Source organism: Cherax quadricarinatus, chromosome 24 (genome assembly GCF_038502225.1).
Source record: "Cherax quadricarinatus isolate ZL_2023a chromosome 24, ASM3850222v1, whole genome shotgun sequence".
NCBI lineage: Eukaryota > Metazoa > Arthropoda > Malacostraca > Decapoda > Parastacidae > Cherax > Cherax quadricarinatus.
Window position 1 is genome coordinate 20,683,513 of NC_091315.1, and position 24,320 is coordinate 20,707,832.

At 42.7% G+C, this 24,320-nt stretch overlaps 1 protein-coding gene across 2 annotated transcripts in view; it reads right to left on the reverse strand.

Annotated features, from left to right (window-relative positions):
• Window positions 1-583: 583 nt before the first annotated feature.
• Window positions 584-24,320, reverse strand: part of LOC128690852 (zinc finger protein 91) — an 83,733-nt gene continuing 59,996 nt past the window's right edge. For both annotated transcript variants that reach the window (XM_070088238.1, XM_070088239.1), the window contains exon 4: window positions 584-16,357. In XM_070088238.1, coding sequence (XP_069944339.1) covers window positions 15,545-16,357 — 813 coding nt within the window. In that variant the 3' untranslated portion in view covers window positions 584-15,544. The remainder of the gene's footprint in view (window positions 16,358-24,320) is intronic.

Genomic DNA, 24,320 nt, shown 5'->3' on the forward strand with positions numbered 1-24,320 from the left:
GGTGCTCAGAATACAACAGTTTAGAAGCATACACATATACAACATATCCCTCCAAACTGCCAAACTGGTATACTCAGTAAATTAATTCCTCTAATTTTTACAATCTCTTTTGTTCCCCTTCCCTTTATATAAAGGAACTATACATGCTCTCTGCCAACCCCCAGGTACCTTCCCCTCTTTCATACATATGCATATGCATTTATAAGTGGAAAAAATGGCATTCTCCTTTCCAGCAGTAGCCTAGAACCTAACCTGCTGTATAAGTGGGGCCCTACTGTATAACAACAACATACTGACATACATTTTATGCAGGTAACCATCGAGAAGGCTCAGTAATAGCCACAAGGCCAGTTTAATGTGAACTAGTGCCTCCATTACCCAAGCTTAATTAAACTAGCAAGCGATTTGTCTTCTCAGTCACATCCCCCCTGACAAGAAACCCAGACACTGTGTTACAACATATGAGTTTGTCATCCTTCCACCATGAAAAACTGGTAACCCACAGAAGTTTATCAAAGCTCAAATGCCAAACATTCTTAGTGCTGTGATAAAACATAGGTGAAATGTAAGATAATATCCAATATTAATTTTTACTAATTTAATTCTTATACATTCAATATCAATATATCTCTATACAATGTCCTTTACTATTTTTTTTACAAAGTGTGATAATGATGGAATAAAATTTGATACACAAAAATACAGCTAAAAATAATTATCTATGAAAGTTTCTAATAGTATAAAGGTAAATTATATATTAACAAAATATTAACCTAGCTATAAGTTTGATCATGACATGGGTATGAAATATTTGAACACTAAGTACAATCTAAACTATCCATGACTAATATTTTTCTTATTTACTCATATGAATAGATAAATGGTGAAATGTACATGATGTAATGTGTGAAAATGATAAGTGAGGAAAGTAATTTAGCTTTGCAGTGAATGATAAACTTGTGGTAACCTTGTTACAATGTATAATGACAAGTGCATGTGAAGAATATGCTCCAGAAAATACATAGGCGCTGTATGACCCGTACGGGTTTAATTCTTCCCTATAAATATAATAATTCACAATATAAAATTTCCAAGCTGAAAACAGCTGTAAGAAATGTATTTTTTCAATTGCTGGTGATAATTTTCATAGTTAAATAATTCTGATATAGTATTTAAAGCATTCAATACATTATTACTATTGTGGAAAGAGACATGTATGCACAGATTAAGACATTTCATTCAGAAATGTTTCACCACAAATGATTTCAGACCTAGTACACAGACAACTAGAATTAGTAGTATATACTGTATGGTACAAGGAGTCAGGTGAACAAGTAGGGTAACATAACAGAAGGGTAGACGAGGGGAATAGATAGGTGCTTTGAAACTAGACTTGGAGAATTATTATTATAATAAAGAAGTGCTAAACCAAGAGTTGGAGAAGGAATTGCCCAGAGTGGGCCAGTAGGTCTACTGCAGTGCTCCTTTGAGTAAGGCAGTATCAGCTGATACCAGTAATAATTTGACTGAGGTTTTTGGATATACAGTAGACTTAAATAACACATTCTAGCAACACTATTATTTAAACAATAATGAAATTTTGCAACTCAATTTTGAGATGCACAGGACGACAACCATGTAGCACGCTATAAATTTTGAGAAAACCACGCCCTGCTACAGGATCTTTTTACTCTGCCTGGCAGATGCAATACCCAACATAAAAACTGCATGGGAAGAAGTATCCTAACCAAAATCCACGAACTGTATTTTAATTATGTACACCTCACTTCATCTAGCTACAATTACAGCCTCTCCTCACTTAATGACGGAGTTCTGTTCCTGAGACATCAGTAAACAAATTCATCACTAAGTGAGGAGCATACTATAATGGTAGTGGGTATGTGTCAGCCATCTTTGATATTATTTTAATGTCACCTTTGCACTATTTGTAACATTTCTGGTAGATTGTTAAAGTTTTATACAGTAATGTACTGTATATTGTAATAAACAGAATAGAAGGAATCAGCTCTTATATATTGTACATTATTTAGGTATGCATACTGGTCAGAGAGCCTGTCGTAAGTCCGAGTCATCGGTAAACGAGTACATCGGTAAGTGAGGAGAGGTTGTATATTATTACTTAGAATTACAAGAAAAAACTAAGTCTTTCAAAGAAAGGCTATTGTTTCCCATTTTTTTATGATTTACTCCACACAGGAGACACTCATTCAAAATTTCCAGGAAACCTATATACAAACCTGATGACAATGACTTAAAACTGCCATCACAATAAGAGAGTCATCATGACAATTTTTTTCAGTGCCTTTAGATCTAATTTTCAACACACAATACCTTAAGGAATGTGATAACGTTAACTTTCAAGCTACTTCATTTCCCATTACATTACATCTGCACATGAATGGTATACAGTACCGGCAAGATTAAGAATTAGACGTGTGCAACATCTGGATATCTTCAACTGTATTTGTTTTGCCATCCAGTGGCTTTTTCAATCCAAATTCAAGGATATAACATGTCCTTGGTGTTGCACAGTGTCTAATTCTTCAGTACTGTATACCATTCATTATTATTATAATCAAAAAGAAGCGCTAAACCGCAAGGGTTATACAGCGCAGCAGGGCAGGGAAGAATGCAGGGGAAATGGGTGGCAAGAGAGAGAGGGATGATTATTAAGGTATGAAGTGTAGCAGGGCAGTAGATACTGCAGGGGTAGAGGGTAGCTAGAGAGTAAGGCAGAAAGGACAGAGGAGAGTGCTAGAGGCATCATTGTCAGCGTTTATGTAGTAAATCGGTTGCTGTCAAAAAGTCAATGAGAGTGTCTGGTTTAAAGGAGGGTCCATCAGCAAGAAGGGAAGGTAAAGAAAGGGCAGCGAAGTGGAGACGATGTTGGAGGTAAATTCTGCATGCTTGTTGATAGAGTGGACAGTCCAACAAAATGTGGCTAACAGATATGGGAACTTGACAATTCACACAGAGAGGAACAGGGCGCCTCTCTATGAGATACCCATAAGACGAGTGTGGCCAATGCGAAGACAGGAGAGAGCAGTCTCCCAACCTCAATACTGATGTCAAGAAGATGGCCAGAAACCTATACTCAGTTTAATAAAATGAAGTTTGTTATGGAACAGATCAGATCATCGTTGTTGCCAACGGGTGCGAAAGTGGGTAGCAATTTCAGTGAAATAGTCTGTGAATGGAACACCTCTATATGAAACTGGGAGCGTTATGTACTGGTGACCGCGCAGCAGTGTCTGCCTGTTCATTGCCCTGTACGTCAACATGACCAGGGACCCAGCAAAAAACAATATCTTTGTGTTTGCTAGAGATGCAACGTAGCCAAAGTTTGATACGAAGAACTAGGGGATGAGGCATATCAAATTTTATTATAGCCTGTAATGCACTAAAGAAGTCGGAAACCACCACAAATGGTGACACAGGCATAGATGCTATACGGAAAAGTGTTACAAGAATGGTATACTATTCAGCCGTAAACATGCTAGCCAAGAATAATAAATGTCCTCGCACGACACTGTCCGGAAACACTGCTGCGAATCTGATGCCATCAGAAAACTAAGAACCATCAGTGTACACTGCAATGGCATGAGAATGAGAGCAGAAGTGGTCAAGAAAGAGAGAGCGGAAAGTCACCATAAGTAGTTGGGCTTTTGCGCATGGCAGTGGGAAAGAACAGACACGAACAGCTGGAACTTCCCATGGGGTAAGGGAAAAGCGAGATGCTACATGAACATAGAAAGGTGGTAACTGAAGAGAAGACAAGAGCGAATGGAGGCAGAGAGAAAAGGGGCAAAGTAAGCAGGGGTGACGAACAAATAAAAAAGAATGTCTACTAACATCAGTGACCATCCTATATACGGAAGGATTGTGGAGGTCATGAGATAGAACACAACAGCGAAAGCGATGAGCATCAGACAAGGATGGAATGTTTGCTTCTGCATAGAGACTCTCAACAGGGAATGAACGAAAGGCACCAAGGCACAGACAGAAACCTTGGTGATGAATGGGATCTAACTTAGAGTTGCGGAAGAGACCGCAGAATAGATTTGGTCTCCATAATCCAGCCTGAACAAGACTAGGGTGGAATGCAAATGGAGGAGAGTGCAATGATCTGCTCCCCATGAACGTTGTGCGAAAACCTTAAGGAGATATAACCGACTGTGGCAAGTTGTTTTTAAAGAAGAAATGTGTGGTCTCCATGTCAACTGGTGAACAAAGAGCAGGCCCAGAAACTTGACCGGATCACATGCCGGAATACATGAACTGTGTAAGTACAAGGGAGTATCCGGAATTAGAGGACGTCTAGTGAAGGTAATGAACCGGGTTTTCGTACTAGAAAATTTAAAGCCGTGAGAAGTGGTCCAACAGGAGATTTGGTCTATCGAAACCTGAAGGGAGGCTGCTACTATTCACCAGTCAGCACCTGAGTAAGCTACAGCGAAGTCACCAACATAAAGTAACGGCCAAATATGCAAAGGAAGAACAGAAGGTAGGTCATTTATAGCTAAGAGAAAAAGAGTAGTGCTGAGGACACAACCTTGTGGAACTCCCTCGGCTCGTACAAAGTCCGAGAAAAGCGAGGTGCTAATACAGACCCAAAAATGTCTATCGGAGAAGAAAGCAGCAATAAAATTTACTAGATTACTTCATCAGAGTATAAAACAAATTCCAACAACACAATAGAGTGAAAAACTAACATCAAAGACCTGGGGGTGATCATGTCGGAGGATCTCACTTTCAAGGACCATAACATTGTATCAATCGCGTCTGCTAGAAAAGTGACAGGATGGATAATGAGAACCTTCAAAACTAGGGATGCCAAGCCCATGATGAAACTTCAGTTCGCTTGTTCTATCTAGGCTGGAATACTAACAGCACTTTCAAGGCAGGTGAAATTGCTGACCTAGAAAATGTACAGAGAACTTTCATGGCATGCATAACTGAGATAAAACACCTCAATTCCTGGGAGCACTTGAAGTTCCTGAACCTGTACTCCCTGGAATGCAGGCAGGAGAGATGCATGATTATATACACTTGGAAAATCCTAGAGGGACTAATACTGAATTTGCACATGAAAATCACTCCCTACGAAAGCAAAGGACTTGGCAGACAATGCAACATCCCCCCAATGAAAAGCAGGGGTGTCACTAGCACATTAAGAGACAACACAATAAGTGTCAGGGGCCCAAGACTGCTCAAATGCCTCCCAGCATACATAAGGGGGATTACCAATAGACCCCTGGCTGTCTTCAAGCAGGTACTGGACAAGCACCTAAAGTCGGTACCTGACCAGCCGGGCTGTGGTTTGTACGTTGGGTTGCATGCAGCCAGCAGTAACAGCCTGGTTGATCAGGCCCTGATCTACATGAGGCCTGGTCACAGACCTGGCCACGGGGGCGTTGACCCCCGGAACTCTCTCCAGGTAAACTCCAGGAGGCCTAAGGAGTGGGCTTGGGCTAGGAGGTTATACCTCCAAGTGGTGTCATATGCCTTCTCTAGATCAAGAAAGACTGCTAGGACAGAGTGGTTGTTAGCAAAGGCATTTCGAATATATGTATCTAAGTGAACCACAGAGTCTACAGTAGAGCGGTCTTTGCGGAAGCCATACTGGCGAGGGGAAAGGCTATTGTGTGTCTAAGAACCACATCAGATGTCCATTTACCAATCGTTCCATCACCTTGCAGACCACACTGGTCAGGGCAATGGGATGATAGTGAGGTGTCAAGTCCGGAGGCACCCGGTTTGCGAAATGGTAGTACAATAGCCGATTTCCAGTGTTGAGGGAGAGCCCCTCATTTCCATATTAGATTGAAAAGACATAAAAGAACGGGAAGGGCCATAGAATGGAGATGCTGAAGCATACCGATGTGGATATCATCAGGTCCCGGTGCTAATGGCCGGCATATGAAGAGTAAAAGGTATGTTATATGGCTCCAACCCATTGGAGAGAAATCTAAGGGCAATTGCTCTTTGGTAGGTTTATACGCAAGAAATGAGGGACAGAGGCGAAGCCCTCAGGAGATATGGACAAGTTAGTTCCCAATCGCTGTGGCAACTTCTAAGGGTTCCGCGACGTCAACTCCAGCAACCCACAAAACGGGAGCTTGGGTCTGGAGTGTACTTACCACACAATTTTTGCACCTTTTTCCAAATTGCGCACATAGGGGAGGATGAGGTAATGGTAAACACGTAGTCTCGCCAACAAGTGCATTTAGCATTGCGGATGACCCAGCAAACAACTGCCCTTGCCTGCTTGAAATCCAACAGACGCTCTGCAGTACGATTATATTGATAACGGCCCCATGCAGCATGCTTTAAAAGCACTGCACAGGAGCATGTAGGAGACCACCAAGGTACACATGCCTGAGAATGCCTACCTGAGGTTTGGGGTAGAACGCGTCACCGCAGTTAGGACTAAGGTTGAAAAGTAGTGTGCCAGTTCATCATTAGAGGACAAAAGTGGGTCCTCACAACAAGCGGTAAGATGGGAGTACAAGTCCCAACCTGCTCAAACAAATTGCCAATGAGGGCTTTGAAACGGTAGGGCATACATAGAAGAAGAAGGATGGGAAAGTGATCACTATCGTGTAAATCTTGAAGAACTTCGACGTGAAATCAAGTGCAACGGGCGAGGAACAGACAGAAAGATCAATGCAGGAGAGAGACTGAGTACGAGAGTCAAAATGGGTAGGAGCACCCGTGTTTAAAACACGAAGAGGATGAGATGCGAGAAGTGTCTCCAACTGATCACAAGAGTCGCAGTGGGACCCTCCCCACAGGTCATGGTGAGTGTTAAAATCACCCAACAACAATATGGGTGGCGATAGAGATGAAATAAAAAATGCAATATCAGAGATACAGAATGCACAGGAGGGAGACAGATAAAGAGAGCAAACTGTAAACCCAGAGTAAATAAATACAAGCTGCAGTATAATGCAGTGAGGAACGAATGAAAACTTGTTGATACTGCATATCAAAGCGTACAAGAAGTGCACTTTCATTAAAAAGATTCGTCAGGTAAAAGATCGGAAAAATGTATCAGCAAGTACTCCAAAATGGGGCGAATGACAGCAGAACGAATATTGGACTCTTGCAACCCAACACATACTGGGGACAACTGGGAGAGCAACAATTGGAGTTCTCCTCAACTACGAATATTCCACTGTAAAAAGACATATGTACAAAAATAATATGACAACAATAAGAAACGATAAAACCTATGGGCTTTTAGGATCAGTAAAAGTAATGTGTGGGGGTAACGGTGTGTAAACAAGGAAGAATTAGAATATTGCGGGTCATAAAATAGAAGGGGCAGACGGAGGCAAGTTGGTCTGCATCTGGGGTGTCGTCTCTGCTATATAGCTGGAGATAGTATCTAACATTTCAGTTGATAAGGAAGCCGACAATGCCATGATGTCAGAGACAGGAGAGGCATTGCAAGTAAAGGTCAGAGTAACTATGGAGACAACCAAAGAGGTCTGAGGAGGGTGGGGAGTATGAGCCTGGAGAGATGCATTGTCTGGGGGAAAAAGAGTCCTGCAGTGTAAAAGGAGAGGAAGGAGGTTGGAGGGGCAACTATGGAAGAAGACAGGGTAAGAGGGAACTACACAAGGAAGGGGGGGGGTGACCCTCCACCTTTGTGTGAGTGCTGGTAAGGGGGTGAGAACTAGTCTCCAAGGCAGAAGATAGATTCTGTACATGAGAACACGAAGAAAGTGTAGGTCTGCGAAGTCTAGTAGACTGAGAAGTGAGCGAGCGAGATGAAGATGTAGAAGTCTACTTCTACGTCTTCATCCTCTAACACTCCTACCTCGTGAGGAGGTAGGAGTGTCAGAGGATAAAACTGCAAAAGCATTAGAAACTGGGGTGACCCCGGGAGACACAGACACAGGGATTGGGAGGCAGGAGGACTGTCGAGGTTGGAGGTCTACAGGCTGCTCAAGCATACAGGACAAGACTTCTTGCATACTCCTAACCCATCACTAGGGTATAACCAACTTCCACTGCAAAATTCCACCTACCAGTGACACTGCCTTCATCTGTTGCGTCTCTCTCATCTGATGCCATTATATAAGTGCCACTTCATGTCTGTACTTCAGATTCTTCAAGACTACAGTGCTCTTTACCAACTCTAAAGACTGATGAACTGATTACCTCATCTTTTGTATGTAGTTCTACAGTCTTCCCATAATCTCACTGAATTTGTATTGATAAGGCCACTGGATGACAAAACATCTACAAATAAAGAATACCCAGATGTTGAATGTTTCTAATCCTTCACATTACATCTGACTGTAGGGAGAGAGCTACCTGCATTCTCAACAGAAACATCAACAATACAACTGGCACACCTATTAAATACACTGTTCTGCCAGTCAGCAGCATGGCTCTTAATGTATCATTGGCAATGTCAAATGAGCATTTGAAAGTGCCCACTAATGCTTTAACCTTTAGTAAAAATTTAGTGAGAAATAAAAACAGGCATGCAGACAACTCCACTAACAAGGTAGACATTTACATCACATCTTGTGGAGGCTCCAATAACAAGTACATAGGAAAAACATCAATTATTATTATTATAATAAAAAAGAAGCGCTAAGCCACAAGGGCTATACAGCGCTGCAGGGTAGGGAAGGAAGCGAGGGTATTGGGCGGCAGAAGTGGGGAGGGATGATCAGTAGGTTACAGAAAACAGCGGGGCAGGGGATAGTGCGGGGGTAGAGGGTAGCAAGAGATTGAGGTAGAAAGGGCTGAAGGTATCAGAGTTTGTGAAGTAAGTCAGTTGTTGTCAAAAAGTCGATGAGGGAGTCCGGATGAAAGGTGGGTCCATCAGTGAGAAGGGAAGGTAAAGAGAGAGAAGCGGAGCGAAGACGACGACGGAGGTAAATTCTGCGTGCTCGTTGATAAAGTGGGCAGTCCAACAGAATGTGGCTGACTGATAATGGAGCCTGATAATTCTCACAGAGAGGAGCAGGGCGCCTCTCCATGAGATATCCTTAAGTAAGACGAGTATGGCCAATGCGAAGACGGGAGAGAGTAGTCTCCCAACCTCGACACTGGTGACAAGAATACGGCCAGTAACCTATACTAGGTTTAATAGATTGAAGTTTGTAACCGAGCATAGTAGACCAACGTTGTTGGTGTGAAGGTGGGTAGCTATTGCAGCAAAATAGTCCGTAAATGGTATACCTCTATATGAAACTGGTAGGTTATGTACTGCTGACCGCGCAGCAGTGTCTGCCTGTTCATTGCCCTGTACGTCAACATGACCAGGGACCCAACAAAAAACAATATCTTCATGCTTGGTAAAGATGCGGCGTAGCCAAAGTTGGATACGGAGGACTAAAGGGTGAGGTGTATCAAATTTCTGTATAGCCTGTAAAGCTTAGTACGTACTAAGGGAGTCTGAGACAACCACAAATGATGACACAGGCATAGATGCAATACGGATAAGTGCTGCAAGAATGGCATACAATTCAGCAATAAAAATACTAGCCAAAGATAGTAAATGCCCTCATACGACGCTGTCCAGAAACACTGCTGTGAATCCTACGCCGTCAGAAGACTTAGAGCCATCTGTGTACACTGCAATGGCATGAGAATGAGAGTGGAAGTGGTCAAGAAAAAGAGCGGGAAGCGACCGTAGGCAGTTGGGCTTTTGAGCAAGGGAGAGAGAAAGAACAGACTCAAACAGCTGGAACTTCCCAGGGGGGTACGGAAAAGTGAGATGCTACATGAACATAGAAAGGTGGTAACTGAAGAGAAGACGAGCGAATGTAGGTGAAGAGAGAAGGGATGGAGTAAACAGGGGCGGCGAACAAATAAATAATGTCTACTAATATCAGTGACCATTCTATAAATGGAAGGATTGCGGAGATCATGAGTGTACATAGTAGCGAAGGCAATGGGCATCACGGCGATCGGATAAGGATGGAACGTTCGCTTCTGCATAGAGGCTCTCAACAGGGGAAGAGCGAAAAGCACCAAGGCATAAACGTAATCCTTGGTGATGAATGGGGTTAAGGCTAGAGAGAGTAGCAGGAGAGGCCGCTAAATAGATCTGGTCACCACAATCAAGTTTCGATAAAATGAGGGTGGAATGTAGGCGAAGGAGAGTTCGACGAACAGCTCCCCATGAAAGATGAGCAAGGGTTTTAAGAAGGTTCAGCCTGCTGTGACAAGTTGCCTTCAGAGAGGTAATGTGAGGTTTCCAGGATAACCTACGGTCAAAGAGGAGGCCCAGAAACCTGACTGTATCACGTTCAGGGATACGGGAGCCATAGAGGTACAAAGGATGATCGGAGATGACAGAGCGTCTAGTGAAAGTAATTTGGTGAGTTTTGGTGCTGGAAAATTTAAACCCATGTGTGGTGGCCCAATTGGAAACACGGTCGACCGCATGCTGGAGAGAAACTGTAATGAGGTGACAGTCAGCGCCTGTACAGGCAATAGCGAAGTCATCAACATAGAGTGATGACCAAATATTTGATGGAAGACTAGAGGCTAAATCATTAATAGCAAGAAGAAAAAGTGTTGTGCTCAGAACACATCCCTGGGGGACACCTTCAGCTTGGATAAAGTCCGGGGAGAGCACATTATTAACCCGAACACGGAAATGTCTATCAGTTAAAAAGTTCTTAAGGAAGGATGGTAGATTGCCTCGGAGGCCTAAGGAGTGGGCTTGGGCCAAAATATTATACCTCCAAGTTGTGTCATATGCCTTCTCAAGGTCAAAAAATATGGCAATAACTGAGTGGTTATTCGCAAAGGCATTACGAACATATGTATCCAAGCGTAGTACGGGGTCTATGGTAGAACATCCCTTACGAAAGCCATACTGATGAGTGGAGACACTGTTGTGTCTTTCTAAATACCACACTGAACGTCTATTTACCAGGCGTTCCATCACTTTGCAAACTGCACTGGTAAGAGCAATGGGACGATAATGGGAGGCTTCATGTCCCATAGTGCCTGGTTTGCGGAAAGGGAGAACAATGGCAGATTTCCACAGCTGTGGAAGAACTCCTTGTGACCAAATAAGATTGAAAAGGCATAATAGGACTGCAAGGGCTGACTGATGTAAATGTTGTAGCATACGAATATGAATGTCGTTGGGCCCAGCTGCCGATGATCAGCAAGCTGAGAGTGTTGCCTCCAGTTCTTGAAGTGTAAAAGGCACATTACACTGTTCTTCTCTGAGAGAAGAAAAGTCTAAGGGTGCTAACTCTCTGGCAGACTTTGAGGAAAGAAATGAGGGGCATAGATGGAGCCCCTGAGAAATACGGACCAGATGATTGCCAATTTCATTGGCAACATCTAGTGGGTTTGCTATATCAACACCGGCAACCCACAGAACAGGAGCCGGGTCAGGAGAATATTTACCACTCAGTTTTCATACTTTTTTCCAGACTGCACTCATAGAGGAAGCAGAGGTGATGGTGGAGACATAATCTCGCCAGCAAGTGCGTTTAACATCACGGATGACACGGCGAGCGATCGCACGCATCTGCTTAAAATCAAGAAGTCTCTCCGTGGTTCTATTGTACCGGTACCTGCCCCATGCAGCGCATTTCAAACGTACTGCACGAGCAAAAGCAGGAGACCACCAAGGCACGCATTTCTGAGAATGCCTGCCCGAAGTTTGGGGTATAGAATGAGAAGCTGCGGTTAAAATGGAGGACGAGAAGAGGTGTAAAAGCTCATCAATGGAGGACGAAGAAGGAACCTCACTAAAAACAGTTAGTTGTGAGTAAAGGTTCTAATTTGCCTGATCAAATTGCCAGCGTGGGATACGAAGAGGTGGTGAATATGAAGGGGAAGTAAGAATGATTGGGAAATGATCGCTGTCATGTAAATCCGGGAGAACAGACCAGGTGAAGTCTGATGCGGTGAAGGAAGAGCAGACTGAGAGATTGATGCAAGAGAGAGTGCGAGTCCGAGGATCAAAATGGGTGGGAGTACCTGTATTTAAAACATGGAGGGGGTGGGTGGCAAGAAAAGCCTCTAATTGAATGCCACGGGAATCACAGTGAACCCCCCCCCCCAGAGGAAATGATGGGCATTAAAATCGCCAAGTAACAGAAGCGGTGGTGGTAAAGACGAAACAAGAAAGGCAATATCCGGAATAGATAATGCCTGAGAAGGAGAGAGATATAAAGAACAGAGCGTATACCACCTATGCAAGTGAATACGGGCTGCTGTGTAATGCAGCGAAGTACGAACAAATAGCTGATGGTACGGAATATCAGTGAGCAGAAGAATATATTCAGAGATTTCTTCAAGTGTTTTGAAATTCAGAGATGTCGTATGGGAGACAATATTGGAGATGGTAGAGGGAGGATGAGTAAAGATTGGAACTGTAATGGACTGTACCAAGGTAGGGGGGGGCGAAAGGGTGGAGGGAACTGGAGAAGAAGCGTGGAAGGGGACAGAAGAGGCAGAAACCTGGGAGGTGGCAGAAGAGGAAGAAACTTGGGAGGGAACAGGGGAGGAAGGTACAGTACGAGGAGGAGGGTGAACCTCTACACTTGTAACAGAGCCAGTGAGAGGGGAAGAACCAGGTACAGAGACAAGGAAGGTAAAATGAGGAGGTGGAAGAAGGGAAGGAGGGGTTAAAGGACCTTTTTTTGACTTCTGAGAAGTAGAGGGACGATTGGGAGGAGGTGTCGTACGAGATCTCGTCGATACTGAGGCTTGTGAGGGAGAACATGAAGCGAGAACAGACTGAGTCGTTGAAGTAGGGACATCTGAGCCTAGGACAGCAAAAGAATTAGATACAGGAGTGACTATGGGAGAGGTAACCACAGAGGAGGCTGCAGAAGATGGGACCCCAGAAGTGGGGGGACGTTTTGCAACACGGGAATAAGAAACACGAGGTAGTCTCCCTTGGAGGCGGAGATAAGAAACTGCCATGGCATAAGGGAGACCTTCTGCCTCTTTGAGGTAACGGATTTCCCGCTCATTTAAGTAGACTTGGCAACGGCAAGAGTACGAAGGGTGAGCCTCATAACAATTAAGGCAAGAGGGAGGTCAATTGCAAGACGTATTAGAATGGTCATCGGCACCACAGACTGAGCATTCGGCTATGGATCTGCAATATTTCGCTGGATGGCCAAATCGCCAGCAATTTCTACACTGTTGCGGTGTAGGGATCACCTTTCGAACTTGTAACCGATGTCCTGCTACATAAACTGAGGATGGGAGTTCACGGCTGTCAAAAGTTAAACGAGCCACATTGCTAGGGTATCGTCTCCGCCTGTGGGCAGGAAGAATATAAGTGTCTACCTTGAGGATTGGGAGATCTTGGAGTTCCAGCTGTTCAAGAATGTCATTGCCACATGTCTGGAAATTTTGTTGAACTATGGTATGGGGCAGAATGACGGTACCACTACAAGAATTGAGGGAATGATGTTTTTCAATAGTGACAGGAACAGTATCGATATGGGAAAAAAGAGAAAGATCATGAGCTTGGGTAGCATTCTGTACAGTGATGATGCACGTACCACTCTTAAGAGCATGAAAAGAAATATCTTTACCAACATGGCGTAGGAGTGCCTTGCCAATACAGTGGACCCCCGGTTAACGATATTTTTTCTCTCCAGAACTATGTTCAGGTGCCAGAACTGACCGAATTTGTTCCCATTAGGAATATTGTGAAGTAGATTAGTCCATTTCAGACCCCCAAACATACACGTACAAACACACTTACATAAATACACTTACATAATTGGTCGCATTCGGAGGTGATCGTTATGCGGGGGTCCACTGTACTGTGGTCGGAAAGATAGGCGGTAGAGGAAGTCGGTCGTAAAGTGAAGAATTTAGTCCATTGTGCATTCTGAAACTGAGCGTGGAAAGGGAGTGCAGGACGTGTCGATCTTTTCTGAGAAGAACGAGAAGGTGGAGAAGTATCATCAGCAGGTAATTGTCGTTGGCATTTAGGCGTGGGACCAGAGTTGGTCCGACGTGGAACGGGCCGGCGATTTGAAAATTGCCGTACCGTAGAGGGAGAGGCCGGAAGCATAGTCAAAGGAGAGCGGAGGTCTGATAAATCGAAGGAGTCAGTCGAGACCTCAGTACCTGAAGCGGGTGAGGAAACAGCACCGGTAAGAGGTACAGAGGCATGAGGAGTGTCTGAAGAGTGGTCCAAAGATGAGGCGGGGTCAGAACGGGGTGCGGTATCAAGAAAGGGCCCGGGGGTATCAGGTTCATGGACTGGGGCTGCCATGGTTAGGTTACTTCTTTCTTTTTGTTTTTAAGAAAAAAAAAGAAAGAAAAGAAAATAAAAATAAAAAAAAAGAATAAAAAAAAGGGGGGACCGGGGAGGGATAGTTCCTAGGAGGAATGAAAGGGCCAGAAATCTCCCTCCGCGCCCAAGAGGACCTCAGCACCGCTAGTAGCGTAGATGCAGCATGGAACCCGTGCCATACCCTACCCATCATGCCAGTAAACTAGCAATCCGGGATAGCAACCTCACATCTGCCGAGCTACCTCGGTGGACAAAAGAGAGGGCGGCCGGATATCCGCCACAAAGCATACCTCCTTCGGCCACCACCCCCGGAATCTGAAAGGTGGCTTCCAGAGATACACCCGTCACCCGAGAGACACCCAAAGCCACCCTCCGGGATACCGGAGAGGGATTGGGACATCCCCAGGCAATCCAGATTCCATGGCAAACTACGTCACTGCCAAGAACCTCAATGGAATGGGATGGACCCCGGTATCCTTTCCCCTACCTAGGAACTAGCGTGCCTGTGGGAAAAAATCCCAAAGGCCAAAAAGGAAGGGCAAAAGGGAGGGGTGGCGAGGAGGAGGAGGAGGAAAGAAAAAAGGGGAGGATGGGATAGGGAAGGGGGGATTGGGGGTAATTAGGTTCGGTCTGAGGAAGGAGACTGACAGGTCTAATTCCTCAGACCAAGAGCCTCTTCACCACAACAAGGAGCCCCCTTTGAAGAGGGGCAAAACATCAAGGTCACTGGGATTTGAAGAGTTCATGGCCATAAGTATGCTTGCAACCAGAATGACCAAAATAATGTCTGTGTTCAATATAAAACACAAGTCATATGAAGTGGAATAAAGCCAAGAGGATTTATGCAGATGAAAGTATTCAGAAGCACCCATTATATCACAAAAAGTTAAAAACCCTGATCAAATGACTGTTACCCAACAGTGATACTGCCATCAGATATTACAGTACCACCTGACAGGAAGGAGCACTGCAGTCAGTTTGCTGGCTCACTCTGGGTAGGTTATTCTTCAATTCATATTTATCCTACCTAAATTTAAAACTACTACCTTCCGCCCCCTCCTTTTCCACCCGACTCACCGCACTATATCTATACTTCTAGTTCTGATTATGTATTAGGACAAGAAGTCACTTGTGACAAAACATTTTCATGTTGAATGTTTAATCTACATGTAAGTCTTTCCACAACTTCAGTATTACCATACAGTTCAACCATTATTATTGCATTCACAAATAAAAGAGCTAAATCTGTATGTGATTTACTCAGCAGACATAGGGCATAGAATAATTGCTTCTCTGATCGTCTTGTCTATGTGCAGCCCTATGTCTGTTAAACTGATAGCGGTAGGAAAATGCTTGGTCACATTCTTCACAAACATATGGTTTTTCTCCTGTGTGAATTCTCATATGCTTGTTAAGGCTAGATGTTCGAGTAAAGCCAGCATCACAATGTTTACATCTGTATGGCTTTTCTCCTGTGTGTCCAAGCATATGTCGCCTCAAATCACTTTGCTGGTGAAACCTAGCATCACAAATTTCACAGGCAAAAACTTTATCATCTGTTGTTAGAGCATTTCCTGTGTGCAACTGCTGACGATGTCTATTCAATGATGACTTATTTGTGAAAGCCATACCACATCTTGAACACACATGAAGCTTTTGGTGCTGAGCTTTGTGGTGGTTGAGATATTCTGTTGTAGTAAATGCTGCACAACACTCTGAACAGCTCTGTAGCTCAGGATGAGCCTCCTGCATGTGAGCCCACAAAGTGCGCTTTTGAGCAAATGATTTTGCACAGACAGTGCACTCAAGAGGCTTAGCTACTACAGGAATAGATTTTTCGCTTGCAACATCTGAGCTTACACCATCTTTGTTTGTATCGACTTGTGAAAATAGACTGATAACATCACTGCCAAGAGCTGTGTATTGGACGGGTTGGGCAGCATTGGGCTCAGTTATCTGTGCTGTAGTGGAATAAGTAACACCACCTGAAGACGTAGAACCATCAACAGAAACTGCAGCTGGCTGGATCATCAGCGTCTCTGTTCCACTACCACCAACTGGTACACCTATCACCTGAAATGAAACTAAATATTATAATCTATTATGGAGTATCATTGAAGGATGTTAAGCAGATTAAACATTTTAAAAACCAGCACTCAATCTGATTCCTAATAAATTCTCAATTCTATCCTGCATATTTCATCACAAAACATACTGAACGATAGTACTATGTAAGCATGTGGTTTCACTCATGGATGAAAGTCAACACAAATCACAGAATCTTCTTTTAAAAATATATTCAATGAACCTAGGTAGTAGGTTGGTAGACAGCAACCGCTCTGGGAGGTACTACCATTCTGCCAACTGAGTGTAAAATGGAAGCCTGTAATTGTTTTACATGGTGGAAGGACTGCTGGTGTCTTTTTTCTGTCTCATAAACATGCAAGGTTTCAGGTACATCTTGCTACTTCTGCTTACACTTGGGTCACACTACACATACATGTACAAGCATATATATACATACCCCTCTGGGTTTTCTTCTATTTTCTTTCTAGTTCTTGTTTATTTCCTCTTATCTCCATGGGGAAGTGGAACAGAATTCTTCCTCCGTAAGCCATGCGTGTTGTAAGAGGCGACTAAAATGCCGGGAGCAAGGGGCTAGTAACCTCTTCTCCTGTATATATTACTAAATTTGAAAGGAGAAACTTTCGTTTTTCCTTTTGGGCCACTCCGCCTCGGTGGGATACGGCCGGTGTGTTGAAAGAAACAAAGAATATATATATATATATCTATATATATATATATATATATATATATATATATATATATATATATATATATATATATATATATATACAGTGGACCCCCGCATAACGGACGCCTTGCATAGCGGACAATCCGCATAGCGGACGCTTTGATTGCTAAAATTTTGCCCCGCATAGCGCCCAAAAACCCGCTCAGCGGCCTTTGTCCGAGACGCGTCCAATGTGCGGCCTGAGCCACGCTCACATGTTCCGCGGGTGGCATTGTTTACCAGCCAGCCTCCGCGGTAACATCCAAGCATACAATCGGAACATTTTGTATTATTACAGTGTTTTTGGTGATTTTTTTCTGGAAAATAAGTGACCATGGGCCCCAAGAAAGCTTCTAGTGCCAACCCTACAGCAATAAGGGTGAGAATTACTATGGAGATGAAGAAAAAGATCATTGATAAGTATGAAAGTGGAGTGCGTGTCTCCGAGCTGGCCAGGTTGTATAATAAACCCCAATCAACCATCGCTACTATTGGTGGTACAGCTGCTGCTGCTGCTGTATCACCGTCAGCTGCTGCTGCACTGTCAGCTGCTGCTGCTGTACCACCGTCAGCTGCTCCTGCTGCTGTAGTACCGTCTACTGCTGCTGTAGCATCATCTGCTGCTGCTGTAGCATCGTCTGCTGCTGCTGTAGCATCGTCTGTTGCTGCTGTAGCATCGTCTGTTGCTGCTGTACCACCGTCAGCTGCTGCTGCTGCTGTAGCATCGTCTGCTGCTGCTGCTGCTGTAGCATCGTCTGCTGCTGCTGCTGCTGTAGCATCGTCTGCTGCTGCTGTAACATCGTCAGTTGCTGCTGTAGCATCGTCTGCTGCTGCTGTAGCATCGTCTGTTGCTGCTGTAGCATCGTCTGCTGCTGCTGCTGCTGTAGCATCGTCTGCTTCTGCTGTAACATCGTCAGCTGCTGCTGCTGCTGCTGTAGCACCGTTGTTGGTGTGGCTTATTGAGAATACCAAGAAACAATTAACCCCAGAGGATTTGCCACCCAGGATAGCCCAAAAAAGTCAGTGTCATCGAAGACTGTCTAACTTATTTCCATTGGGGTCCTTAATCTTGTCTCCCAGGATGCAACCCACACCAGTCGACTAACACCCAGGTGAACAGGGAAAATGCCTGGAACTAGTGCTCATATTGGTGAATTTAGAGCCAGCAAAGGTTGGTTTGAGAGATTTAAGAATCGTAGTGACATACACAGTGTGATAAGGCCTGTTCTGGAAGAAAATACCAAACAGGACCTACAGTACTCAGGAGGAAAAGGCACTCCCAGGACACAGTGTCTCATCAGTCATTGCTGCATCTTCAATAAAGGTAAGTGTCATTTATTCTTCATTTAGTAGAGTAGTACATGCACAATATATATTGTGCATGTACTACTCTACTATTGTGCATGTATACTTCTCTTTGTGTGTAGGAAAATGTATATTTCATGTGGTAAAATTTTTTTTTTCAAACTTTTGGGTGTCTTGCACGGATTAATTTGATTTCCATTATTTCTTATGGGGAAAATTCATTCACATAGCGAACATTTCGCATAACAGCCAGCCCTCTTGCACGGATTAAGGTCGCTATGCGGGGGTCCACTGTATGTATGTATGTATGTATGTATATGTATATATATATACAGGAGGGCCCCACTTATACGGCAGGTTAGGTTCCAGGCTACCGCCGTAAAGCGGAAATCGCCGTAAAGTGGAACACCCTTTTTTTCCACTTATAAATGCATACAAACACTAGATAACAAGTTTACACTAACATATATTAAGTTAGCAATAGAACCAGGCATCAAAAAACAATAAAAAGGTACAATACACACATAGTGCACTCATTACTTACCTTAAAATATTTATAGTCTTAATCTAGATGTTAAGTGAATGTATAGGAGCCTTTGAACCAAGTGAGAGAGTAATTGTGGTAGGGGACTTGAATGCTAAAGTAGGAGAAACTTTTAGAGAGGGTGTGGTAGGTAAGTTTGGGGTGCCAGGTGTAAATGATAATGGGAGCCCTTTGATTGAACTTTGTATAGAAAGGGGTTTAGTTATAGGTAATACATATTTTAAGAAAAAGAGGATAAATAAGTATACACGATATGATGTAGGGCGAAATGACAGTAGTTTGTTGGATTATGTATTGGTAGATAAAAGACTGTTGAGTAGACTTCAGGATGTACATGTTTATAGAGGGGCCACAGATATATCAGATCACTTTCTAGTTGTAGCTACACTGAGAGTAAAAGGTAGATGGGATACAAGGAGAATAGAAGCATCAGGGAAGAGAGAGGTGAAGGTTTATAAACTAAAAGAGGAGGCAGTTAGGGTAAGATATAAACAGCTATTGGAGGATAGATGGGCTAATGAGAGCATAGGCAATGGGGTCGAAGAGGTATGGGGTAGGTTTAAAAATGTAGTGTTAGAGTGTTCAGCAGAAGTTTGTGGTTACAGGAAAGTGGGTGCAGGAGGGAAGAGGAGCGATTGGTGGAATGATGATGTAAAGAGAGTAGTAAGGGAGAAAAAGTTAGCATATGAGAAGTTTTTACAAAGTAGAAGTGATGCAAGGAGGGAAGAGTATACGGAGAAAAAGAGAGAAGTTAAGAGAGTGGTGAAGCAATGTAAAAAGAGAGCAAATGAGAGAGTGGGTGAGATGTTATCAACAAATTTTGTTGAAAATAAGAAAAAGTTTTGGAGTGAGATTAACAAGTTAAGAAAGCCTAGAGAACAAATGGATTTGTCAGTTAAAAATAGGAGAGGAGAGTTATTAAATGGAGAGTTAGAGGTATTGGGAAGATGGAAGGAATATTTTGAGGAATTGTTAAATGTTGATGAAGATAGGGAAGCTGTGATTTCGTGTATAGGGCAAGGAGGAATAACATCTTGTAGGAGTGAGGAAGAGCCAGTTGTGAGTGTGGGGGAAGTTCGTGAGGCAGTAGGTAAAATGAAAGGGGGTAAGGCAGCCGGGATTGATGGGATAAAGATAGAAATGTTAAAAGCAGGTGGGGATATAGTTTTGGAGTGGTTGGTGCAATTATTTAATAAATGTATGGAAGAGGGTAAGGTACCTAGGGATTGGCAGAGAGCATGCATAGTTCCTTTGTATAAAGGCAAAGGGGATAAAAGAGAGTGCAAAAATTATAGGGGGATAAGTCTGTTGAGTGTACCTGGTAAAGTGTATGGTAGAGTTATAATTGAAAGAATTAAGAGTAAGACGGAGAATAGGATAGCAGATGAACAAGGAGGCTTTAGGAAAGGTAGGGGGTGTGTGGACCAGGTGTTTACAGTGAAACATATAAGTGAACAGTATTTAGATAAGGCTAAAGAGGTCTTTGTGGCATTTATGGATTTGGAAAAGGCGTATGACAGGGTGGATAGGGGGGCAATGTGGCAGATGTTGCAAGTGTATGGTGTAGGAGGTAGGTTACTGAAAGCAGTGAAGAGTTTTTACGAGGATAGTGAGGCTCAAGTTAGAGTATGTAGGAAAGAGGGAAATTTTTTCCCAGTAAAAGTAGGCCTTAGACAGGGATGTGTGATGTCACCGTGGTTGTTTAATATATTTATAGATGGGGTTGTAAGAGAAGTAAATGCGAGGGTCTTGGCAAGAGGCGTGGAGTTAAAAGATAAAGAATCACACACAAAGTGGGAGTTGTCACAGCTGCTCTTTGCTGATGACACTGTGCTCTTGGGAGATTCTGAAGAGAAGTTGCAGAGATTGGTGGATGAATTTGGTAGGGTGTGCAAAAGAAGAAAATTAAAGGTGAATACAGGAAAGAGTAAGGTTATGAGGATAACAAAAAGATTAGGTGATGAAAGATTGAATATCAGATTGGAGGGAGAGAGTATGGAGGAGGTGAACGTATTCAGATATTTGGGAGTGGACGTGTCAGCGGATGGGTCTATGAAAGATGAGGTGAATCATAGAATTGATGAGGGAAAAAGAGTGAGTGGTGCACTTAGGAGTCTGTGGAGACAAAGAACTTTGTCCTTGGAGGCAAAGAGGGGAATGTATGAGAGTATAGTTTTACCAACGCTCTTATATGGGTGTGAAGCGTGGGTGATGAATGTTGCAGCGAGGAGAAGGCTGGAGGCAGTGGAGATGTCATGTCTGAGGGCAATGTGTGGTGTGAATATAATGCAGAGAATTCGTAGTTTGGAAGTTAGGAGGAGGTGCGGGATTACCAAAACTGTTGTCCAGAGGGCTGAGGAAGGGTTGTTGAGGTGGTTCGGACATGTAGAGAGAATGGAGCGAAACAGAATGACTTCAAGAGTGTATCAGTCTGTAGTGGAAGGAAGGCGGGGTAGGGGTCGGCCTAGGAAGGGTTGGAGGGAGGGGGTAAAGGAGGTTTTGTGTGCGAGGGGCTTGGACTTCCAGCAGGCATGCGTGAGCGTGTTTGATAGGAGTGAATGGAGACAAATGGTTTTTAATACTTGACGTGCTGTTGGAGTGTGAGCAAAGTAACATTTATGAAGGGATTCAGGGAAACCGGCAGGCCGGACTTGAGTCCTGGAGATGGGAAGTACAGTGCCTGCACTCTGAAGGAGGGGTGTTAATGTTGCAGTTTAAAAACTGTAGTGTAAAGCACCCTTCTGGCAAGACAGTGATGGAGTGAATGATGGTGAAAGTTTTTCTTTTTCGGGCCACCCTGCCTTGGTGGGAATCGGCCGGTGTGATAATAAAAAATAAAAATAAATCTAGGGTGAGACAAGTAGTATTTATTGTAAGAAATCAAGTGTGGTATGAATTGTAATAGCCAGGCTACCTCGCCAGGCCACCCCACCCACACATACTATTCTATGATATTTAAGCATCCCAGAGCGATAAAATGTATATACAGTTCACTCATTACTTACCTTAAAATATTTGTAGTCTTAATGTAGGGTCAGGAGTAAGTAAATGAGATAAAACGAATAAATGAGAGAGAGAAAGAATGAGTACATGAGAGGTAACAGGCGCAGAGTTATGTAAACAAACCAGGCTCCCACATCTTATATTTATGTTTATTTATTCTATTGTGGGGTGTATTTATCATCTTTTTATGTTATGTATCGTGTTTATTATATAATTTTGAAAAAAATATCATGGCTGGATTAATGAAAATGTGTATATTACTGCAATATACGACATTTAATGAGACTCGGTAAGTATTGTTATTATCACCACTTGTGCAAGTCGTCTGCTACCACATCTCACATTTATGTTTATTTATTCTACTGTGGGGTGTATTTATCTTATTTATATGTTATGCATCGTGTTTATTATATAATTTTGAAAAAAATATCATGGATGGATTAATGAAAATGTGTATATTACCGTAATATACGATATTTAATGAGACTCGGCGAGTATTGTTATTATCACCACTTGTGGAAGTCGTCTGCTCACATCTCACATTTATGTTTATTTATTCTACTGTGGGGTGTATTTATCTTATTTATATGTTATGCATCGTGTTTATTATATAATTTTGAAAAAAATATCATGGATGGATTAATGAAAATGTGTATATTACCGTAATATACGACATTTAATGAGACTCGGTGAGTATTGTTATTATGGCGTCACTTGTGGAAGTCGTCTGCTCACATCTCACATTTATGTTTATTTATTCTACTGTGGGGTGTATTTATCTTATTTATATGTTATGCATCGTGTTTATTATATAATTTTGAAAAAAATATCATGGATGGATTAATGAAAATGTGTATATTACCGTAATATACGACATTTAATGAGACTCGGTGAGTATTGTTATTATGGCGTCACTTGTGGAAGTCGTCTGCTCACATCTCACATTTATGTTTATTTCTTCTACTGTGGGGTGTATTTATCTTATTTATATGTTATGCATCGTGTTTATTATATAATTTTGAAAAAAATATCATGGATGGATTAATGAAAATGTGTATATTAACGTAATATACGACATTTAAATGACTCGATGTATGTAAGTTTATTTAGGTACAGGTATACATAAGTATAATTATCAGAGTATATATAAAATATGAAATAACTTTTAAAAACATTTGAAATTTTGGAGTTTCCAGACAAAATGGAGAGACTTAGTGCTTACTGAGCTCATGGAGAATGTAAACAAACAGGGTGGGGCACGGTGACCGTATTAGAAAGTCAGGTGGGGGGAGCCGTATAGTGAGTTTTGGTCATAATTTGAAATGTCCGTATTAGCGGAACGCCGTAAAGTGAAACGCCGTAAAGCGGGGCCTTCCTGTATATATATATATATATATATATGTAATATATGTATATATATATATAGTATATATATATATATATATATGTATAGTATATGTATATTTATATATATATAGTATATATATATATATATATATATATATATATATATATATATATATATATATATATATATATATAAGTGGAACCCCACTTAACGATCACCTCCCAATGCGACCAATTATGTAAGAGTATTTATGTAAGGGCGTTTGTACATGTATGTTTGGGGGTCTGAAATGGACTAATCTACTTCACAATATTCCTTTTTATATTATTTATTATCACCCTGGCCGATTCCCACCAAGGCAGGGTGGCCCGAAAAAGAAAAACTTTCACCATCATTCACTCCATCACTGTCTTGCCAGAAGGGTGCTTTACACTACAGTTTTTAAACTGCAACATTAACACCCCTCCTTCAGAGTGCAGGCACTGTACTTCCCATCTCCAGGACTCAAGTCCGGCCTGCCGGTTTCCCTGAATCCCTTCATAAATGTTACTTTGCTCACACTCCAACAGCACGTCAAGTATTAAAAACCATTTGTCTCCATTCACTCCTATCAAACACGCTCACGCATGCCTGCTTGAAGTCCAAGCCCCTCGCACACAAAACCTCCTTTACCCCCTCCCTCCAACCTTTCCTAGGCCGACCCCTACCCCGCCTTCCTTCCACTACAGACTGATACACTCTTGAAGTCATTCTGTTTCGCTCCATTCTCTCTACATGTCTGAACCACCTCAACAACCCTTCCTCAGCCCTCTGGACAACAGTTTTGGTAATCCCACACCTCCTCCTAACTTCCAAACTACGAATTCTCTGCATTAATTCACACCACACATTGCCCTCAGACATGACATTTCCACTGCCTCCAGCCTTCTCCTCGCTGCAACATTCATCACCCACGCTTCACACCCATATAAGAGCGTTGGTAAAACTATACTCTCATACATTCCCCTCTTTGCCTCCAAGGACAAAGTTCTTTGTCTCCACA